Source organism: Misgurnus anguillicaudatus, chromosome 2 (genome assembly GCF_027580225.2).
Source record: "Misgurnus anguillicaudatus chromosome 2, ASM2758022v2, whole genome shotgun sequence".
NCBI classification, from domain to species: Eukaryota; Metazoa; Chordata; class Actinopteri; order Cypriniformes; family Cobitidae; genus Misgurnus; species Misgurnus anguillicaudatus.
The window spans coordinates 3,497,639-3,506,353 of NC_073338.2; the positions used below are offsets into that span (position 1 = coordinate 3,497,639).

The window sequence follows — 8,715 nt, forward strand, 5'->3', positions numbered from 1 at the left end:
TTCTAGCGATGAGTTAAGGATATTTAGAACCGGGGTTGACACTACAGGAAATACCTCTTTAAGTAGTTTTGTGGGAACGGGGTCTAATATACAGGACGATGATTTGGATGACGTTACTAATTTAGAGAGCTCTTCTATTGTAGTAGGTTTAAATGAATCAAGATGTTCGTGTGGTAGTCTAGTCTAAAGTGAACTAACGGGTAGCGTGGTGGCACCCTGTGTAGCTACGATGTATTCCCTTATAGACCTAATATAGTAAGAAAAGAAATTCATGAAGTCTTAACTATTGTGTTTGAGTTTACTATTGGTTTCTGTTTGTTCTTTGTTTCTAGTCAGTTTTGCAACGGTGCTAAAGAGGAAACGAGGTTTATTATGATTCTCATTTATAAGCTTGCTAAGATAGGTAGATCTGGCGGTTTTAATAGCCTGTCTGTAGTGTTTAACACTATCTTTCCATGCTGCACGCCATACTTCTAATTTTGTGCTTCTATAATTTCTTTCCATTTTCCTAGTTGCCTTTTTAAGAGCAGCGGTGTGATGATCATACCATGGAGCTGGCGGTTTTTCTTTGATTTTCTTTTTTCGAATGGGAGCAACGGCATCCAATGTGTTAGAACAGACATTGTTTAGGTTTTCTATTACAATATCTAGATCATCACAGTTATCTGCATGTTTAATTTGGGACAGGTCTGGAAGAGTGCTAATAAAGCTATCTTTAGTGGTGGAAATTATTGTTCTGGCTAATCTGTAGCATGTTGTGGATTGAGTGATCCTATCTAGAAGTACAGTGTATGACACAAGGTAATGGTCAGAAACTGCATCACTCTGAGGTGATATTTTGATGTCATTAATATTAAGCCCGAGTGACAGAATTAAGTCTAATGTGTGCTTACGAGTATGCGTTGGCCCTGTCACGTTTTGTCTAATATTGAGAGAATTTAGAACATCCATAAACGCACGTCCTAATGCATCTTTATGGTTATCCACATGAATATTAAAATCACCAACGATAAGAGCTTTATCTACAGTGACTACAAGCTCAGACAGAAAATCTGCTATTTCTTTAAGGAAATCTGCATGGTGGCCCGGAGGTCTATAGATTGTAGCTAAGGCAAAAGAGAGCTGTTTGTGGTTACGATCAGTTATTTCCATGTTTAACAACATTAGTTCAAATGATTTAAATTTTAGTTCAGATTTTTGGTTTACTTTAAAAATTTTGTTGTATATTGTAGCTACACCACCCCCTCTCCCCTTTAACCTAGGTTCGTGTTTATAATAATAGTCTTGTGGGGTGGATTCGTTTAAACTAATGTAGTCGTCTGCTTTAAGCCAGGTTTCTGTTAAACAGAGTGCATCTAAGTTTTGGTCATTAATTATTTCATTAACAATAGGTTCTTTATTGGTAAGCGATCTAATGTTAAGAAGGCCGAATTTTAACATTCGAGGTTCATCTTGTAATGTATTGTTTTCTAATTTTATGTTGGTCAAATTTGTACGTGATGTGGCAAGCGGTGCTCTGTATTTGCTTGTTCGGGGAACAGATACAGTTGAAATGTGTTGATATTCTGGTAAGATCGACTCGAAGTTCTGGGATATATGTGATCTAGACATATCATGCCAGCTAACAGACGGACAGTTAAGCTGATCCGTCTGTTTCCTGACCTGGGCCCTGGATAGTCATACTATATCAGAATTAAGAATATTAATCAGATTTCTGGTGAGTATAGCACTTCCTTCTGATGTCGGATGAAGGCCATCTCGGGTTAGGAGAAATGGTCTACCCCAGAAATGCTTCCAATTGTCTATAAACCCTACATTATGCTGAGGGCACCACTTTGACATCCAGCCATTGAGAGACACTAATCTACTATGTGTTTCATCTCCCCGGTAGGCGGGGAGGGGACCAGAGCATATTACATTGTCTGACATTGTTTTTGCAATTTCACACATCTCCTTAATATTATCTTTGGTGATTTCCGACTGTCGGAGTCTGGTGTCATTTGTTCCGGCGTGAATAACAATCTTAGAAAACTTCCGTTTAGCATTAGCCAGCACTTTAAGTTTGGATCTAATGTCAGACGTTCTGGCTCCCGGTATACAGTCGACTAGGGTGTTTGGTGCCTCAATGTTAGTGTTCCTGAGTATAGAATCTCCAATGACCAGGGCACTTTTAACAGGTGTTTCAGCTAGTGTATTCCTTAGGGGATCGAATCTGTTAGAAAGTACCGTAACGTTATGGGTCTTAGATGGACGCCGTATATGACTATGCCGCCTGACAGTCACCCAGTTAGACCGCCGACTTGACTCTGATGTCGGAACCGAGCCATGTGTATTATGATAAACACTATGCGCGCTCGATACAGTATTTATAATGTTTACATTAGCATCTGATGTCGGAACACTATGTGCGCTCGATACATTGTTTGTAATGTTTACATTAGCATCTGATGTCGGAACCGAGCCATTAGTCTTTTCGCTCGATACAGTATTTACAACAGTAACATTAGCGGTTTTGCTATCCTCAACTAGCGTTCGGATGCGCGATTCTAGTTCAGCAACCTTCTCAGTTAATCTTAATACTTCAATACACTTAGTGCATGTAAACCCATCTATGCTAACGGCAGAAGCTAAACTATACATGTAGCAAGTAGTACATGTTACAATAACAAGCGGAGTCTTACCGCTTTCATGCTGGGCGATGGCGTCTTTGTTTACCCGAACGCGCTCCGCGGAGCTGCATCGCGTTGGGGGTTTGGTTGTGGTACGCCTCAGTCGCCTGCGAACGTCTGGGTCCAGGGTGATGTTGGGCATGCTGAATCTGCGAAGGCCGGGCAGCGGCTCCACCACAGCTTCCCGATCGCTTTCATGTTGGGCAATGGCGTCTCCGTTCACTCGCTTACGGTCCGTAAAGCTGCATCGCGTGGAGCACTCGTTTGTCGCATTCCTCGGTCGCTTGTGGACGTCTGGAGACATGGTGAAGTGGGCGCTGTAGCTCGCGTTGGATCTGCTCAAACCGATCAACTCCTTCGCAGCTTCCCGCTCAGGCGAGGACAGGTCAGAAAAGCATATATCAGATGAATCCGCCATTAGATCGGAAAATGCTAGCTTCAGTCGGCAGCGTTTGTTGAAGCTAGCGGGCTATATGCTAACACTGTGGGTGTTTATTAGTGATAAATAGTTTCACGTGGTAGTACTGCTCAATAATCCTCACGGTAAAGTATTCCTAGGTAAAACTTAATATATAAATAGGAATAAGATAGTAAAAAAGGCTTTTAGATGAAGAACTCGACGGAGCTCCGATGCACGATCTGTTCTTTAGTGCAATGTAGTACATTAGAATGTATATTATGTGAACAGACAAAATATACATTGTTAGAACACATGCAGTGCGCCACATTCACACAATTAAACATTACAAAACTCCCTGTGTAGAGCTCCTTTAAGGGCTGGGTGATATATAAATATCATAATATAATTGTGTGTGATTGGCTGTTAGATTAATCCACATTGTGTAAAAATGCCCAGAGCTTATCATCACAATCGCCATAAATTTTATCATGTTCTGATATGTTGATGTTTAATCGCCCTAGTATAGAAACATTGTTAATGTTCTGTGAATAATGAGTGTGGATCAAGAAATAAAGTTAGTATAAGGCACTTAATTGCAACATGCAGATTGCCTTTATTACATTCCTGCACCTTTTGATTTGTATGCAATTAAAATGTATTCAATAATAACACAACAATAAACAGAATACTTAAAACAATGAATAAGTGAACCACATGTGTGTTCTTTACAAATACAGGACTTTAGAACACACAAGAAAACGAATGTCCTAAACTGACAATAACTGGCTTTAATCTGCTGTTTGCAGGGATAACTCTACGGGGCGGTTTCCCGGACAGAGATTAGACTAGTCCTGGACTAAAATAAATGTAAAAGCTGTCCAAACTAAAAACAACTTGAACTGATATATCTTAAAATAAATCAGTGCCCTTTGTTTTGCTTCAAAATGCACACAAGTACTGTTTTTAGTAAGGCATGTTTGTTAAAACTAGTTATATTTCCTAATTAAACTAAGGTCTAGTCCTGGTTTAAGCTAATCCCTGTCTGGGAAACCACCCCTACATCAGTTCCTTTTAAAATGTGATGAACTTGCCAATAAACACTACTCGCTGGTGAGGTAAAGTAGTCCCGCATCAGATTGCGTTGCACTTTTGCTATTGCCATACAATTGCGATGTGAGGTGTATTTCATCGGTTGAAAAGCACACATCCCGTGAATCTTCCACTGCCCATCATCCATGTTGTGGTCAGCAGTCTGCTACAGCTGGAGTGGTAGCAAGTACCCCAAAGCAATATGGAAACTGCCACTTCCTTTCGAAGTCCATGGCTATTGTATGCCACTCTCCTTCTGTTGATGGTGTCTAAAACAATAGGACACACCAAATGTCACTGATTAAATTATTATATATTCAAGACTACAGTTTACAATGGATTTATTTGCATAGTTATATGCAGAACAAAGTTGGATAGCCATGCTTTTGTGAGTCAAACACCTTGGGTCTCATTTATAAAACTGTGCGTAGGATCCTTACTAAAAGTCTACGTATTATTAAGACAGACAAAGCAATGTTCCCTTTCTGCAAGTGTGCGTACATGAATTATCTTCAGATCCCACCATGCAAGCCCATTCTCCCATTAAGTTTTTTTTATAGATCACAACCTTTGCGTGGGAACTGGCGTACGCATGTTTCCAGACCTGTTTTGTGCGTACGCATGCTTTATAAATGAGACCCCCTCTTACTTAATCCATATAAATAAGTATAACGATAAACTAAACAACATGTAGAATAACAAATATTACAATATTAGGTTTAGAAGTAATTTTATATTTATTGTTGTGTTAGTTTCACAATTCATGTTTCTACACAAAATACTTTAAAATACACATAGTGTAAGCTCAGATAAAATTATGAAATTAATGTATACAGGTATGTATAGACATAAAAATAGAATTACTTATACTTTTCCGAACTATATCCCTGTTTCTAATAATACTTTTTACTAAAATACTTTTATCAAAGACAGTCAACTGCTGATGTCCACAATGTTATGGGTGTTCTTTTTTTAAAATGAAGTAGTAGATTTTATATATATATATATATATATATATATATATATATATATATATATATATATATATATATATATATATATATATATATATCTTTATATTTTGTAATAACCCTACCTTCAAGAAATCGTCCTTTATAACCTGGTACAGAGCAGAACATCCAAAACTATTTGTGAGATGGTGCTGGTCTCCCATCCTGGACTTGAACCTGATGAACTTGAACGTGTCACCTGTAAGACACAAAAAAGTTCAAAAACATACCCAGACAGAAAAAACGTTAGGACAACATTCACTTCATATTCGTTTGAAATGAAATCACACAAACCTGTTACATAGAATCGCAGGGTCAAAGACAAACACTCTCCAAATCATGTTTTGCGAAGCCTGTCCTATTCTATTTGAACGATAATTAAATCAAGAAACACAGCTTTAAAGCACAGTAGACAACACTTTGATATTTTAAATGTGATCATAGCCAAACATAAGCATGCAGCTATATTAAACAAGCTGTAACAGTTACTCACCTCAAATCTTTAATCCCTGCTGTCCGCGTGTGGTTCTGATCCACCTCTCCACATCACATCTCTATAATTTTTTTCTTTTGCGGCTATGCATCACGCAAACGGTTTGCAGCACTTCTGTCTGAAGTCTATATATACAAACAAAAGTTTTGCGCGTCTTGTTTCTTCTTCTGTGGGTTTTTACCGGCGCGCGTCTAGTTTCGCGTCATTTCCGGTTTGTTTTATCGCGTGATTTTTCGTGACAGAACGGGGTTTGTAGACAAGATAGAATCGTTGGGTTATAGAGTTGTTCTCAACTCGTGTAGTGCGTTACCTCCTGTTGTGGGGCATTCACGTTGTGTCGTGTAGTGTGAACTGCTCAACAACGTGAACACTCCTGATTTTACAGAGAGCAAGTCATGTAGTGTGAACCGCACAGTTCGGACCTACGTTTCAAAGTCATGTAGTCTGTGTACGAGCCATTAGTTGTTAACTTAAAACCATTGCAGTTCAGGACAAAAACACCTGTTAAAGGTCCTGCGGCTTAATAATCTGTCTCAGCTGTACATTTCACTTTTATCTCACTGGGGTCACTATGTTCTCATAAAGAAGTCTTTGTGTCTGATTTGTGGGTTCATCAGCCACCAGTAAGAAATATGAACAGGGCTTTCTCATTGCGGTTCTTATACCATTCCCCTCTACTGTATTGTTTATGAAAGAAACAAAGATATGTTTTAATAGGCTGCAGTTACCAGTCTGAGGCAGAGGTCAGGCTCCTGTGAAGGTAGAGAGAGAGAGAGAGAGAGAGAGAGAGAGAGAGAGAGAGAGAGAGAGAGAGAGAGAGAGAGAGAGAGAGAGAGAGAGAGAGAGAGAGAGAGAGGGAGGCACAATGGTTAAAACAGATGATAATTACACTATATTATGTGATACAGTTTTGGGTCCTGTATCAACAAGAGATAGGGCCTAAAATAATAACTATAATAATAAACTTTTTATTAATTTAGTAGAATAAAAACATTATAACTTATAATACAACTTAAATATAATTTATAATAAAAAATTATAACCAAATATAACCAACAAACAAATGAAAATGCATCTTTAATATTATATAAAATGATAAAATATTATATATTTAAAATAGTTTATATAATACATATTTAACCCTGGACCACAAAACTAGTCATAAGACTAAAGTCATAAGTAGAACAGGTATATTTGTAGCAATGGGTCAAAATTATCTTTCTTTTTTCAAAATTATTACAAAATCATTACACTCTTAAAAATATAGGCTGCTTCACGATGCCATTGAAGAACCTTTTCTGTCTAAATGGTTCTTTAAAGCACCTTTAAAATCTGACAAAGGTTCTTAAAGGTATAATAGGTTAGATTATAAAATGTTTAAAAGAAATGGTTCTTAAAAAGAATCATTGACTAAATGTTTCTTTGTGAAACCAAAAAAGGTTCTTCTATGGCAGTGCTTCTCAATCCTAGTCCTCAAGTAGCCCCTCCCAGAAAGTTTTAGATGTCTCCTTATTTAACAGACCTGATTTAACTCATCAGCTTGTTAGGGAGACATGTTAACCATTCTGGAAGGAGGCTGATGAGTTGAATCAGGTGTTTTAAATCTAAGAGACATCTAAAGCTTTCTGGAAGGGGGTACTTGAGGACCAGAATTGGGAAACACCTTTATTTTAAGAGTGTAGGATATTATGTAAATATGATATTTTGTAAATGTCCTAGCATAAATATATAAAAAATTTATTTATCATTAGGAATATTTGTTGCTAAGGACTTCATTTGGACAACTTTAAAGGTGATTCTCTTAATATTTTGAAATAGTTGTATCTCCCCAAATAATTTTCAATAAAATTGATCCTTATGACTGGTTTTGTGGTTCAGGGTCACATTTAAAGTATAGGTTATATATGCATATATACATAAATGTGGAGGTGGGTAGTAACGAATTACATTTACTTCGTTACATTTACTTGAGTAAATACTTTTGGTAACTAGTACCTTTAGAGTATATTTAAGGACGAGTACTTTAACTCTTACTTAAGTACATTGGATAAACTTGTATATTAAATGACATCCTAAAGCAAAATCCAAATCTAACCCTAACACATGCGACAATGGTTTAAAAAACAAAAAACATATGAAAAACTAATAAATAAAACGACATGAAAAGATGTGCCATATAAGTGAGCGGGACTGCATATCATATGCATGCAAAGTTGGAATTTGGCGTATGTATTGCACCATAATCAAACTGCATGTTATTTGTATGCATTTGATGAGAATAGGTTGCAGCTCACAATACATACAAATAAAAATGGGATTTTATTTTATTTTATTCCGACATTTCCCACAAAACTAAACAAATTGCAGTATACTGTACAAACATAATAACAAACACACACACATTCTGGTTTCCATGTTTTGTGGGGACATTCCATAGACGTAATGTTTTTTATACTGTACAAACTGTATATATTACCTTCCCCTAACGTAAAAGTTAAGCCATTGGTCCGTACAACGTGATAATTATCAGGTACACAAACACTCACACTCTAAACATACATGTTGTTTTTTGTTCACTGTTAGCCTGTTTAAAGGCAGATGCTGACAAGTTTGTGTTGTGAAAATAAAGACACAGTTTGCAAAAACATCTATAGGCTATAATAATAATGTGTATAATAATGATATAAAACCTTTTCGAGCTCTTTTGCTTCTATGACAAACTGGACCAGCGCTGCGGAAAGCCTTTATATGGAGCTGGTTTGGGTGTGTTTTATGCAAATTACGAACCTTGTGCATGCGGCCGCTCATGTAGAACACTCCAAATTCAATAACGTAAGAACAAGTACAAGAACAAATTCATGTGCGTACACACGTGTTGTGAATTAGGCGGAAAGTTTTCATGAGAAGTTCCAGTGTGCATATAAAAACGAAAAACCTACGCAATTATTAGTGAATGAGACCCAGTGTTTTTACGCTTCTCTATCAGATCAGAAATAACTAGTAACTAACTACTTGAGAATATGTTTCATCTTATATTTTTTACTCTTACTCAAG

General features: G+C 37.1%; 1 protein-coding gene across 2 annotated transcripts; it reads right to left on the reverse strand.

Annotated features, from left to right (window-relative positions):
* Window positions 1-288: 288 nt before the first annotated feature.
* Window positions 289-6,136, reverse strand: LOC129455766 (uncharacterized). 2 transcript variants are annotated; one of them, XM_073871751.1, is made up of 5 exons: window positions 5,662-6,136; window positions 5,463-5,531; window positions 5,255-5,367; window positions 4,124-4,427; window positions 289-3,881 (listed from the first exon to the last, which is right to left on the reverse strand). In XM_073871751.1, exon 5 carries the CDS (start codon window positions 3,085-3,087, stop codon window positions 1,678-1,680), a length of 1,410 nt encoding a protein of 469 aa, XP_073727852.1. In that variant the 5' UTR covers window positions 3,088-3,881; window positions 4,124-4,427; window positions 5,255-5,367; window positions 5,463-5,531; window positions 5,662-6,136; the 3' UTR covers window positions 289-1,677. The 2 variants fall into 2 exon arrangements, with proteins under 2 accessions (XP_073727852.1, XP_073727851.1); XM_073871750.1 differs by having other exon boundaries at window positions 5,463-6,136.
* Between the last annotated feature and the right edge of the window lie 2,579 nt (window positions 6,137-8,715).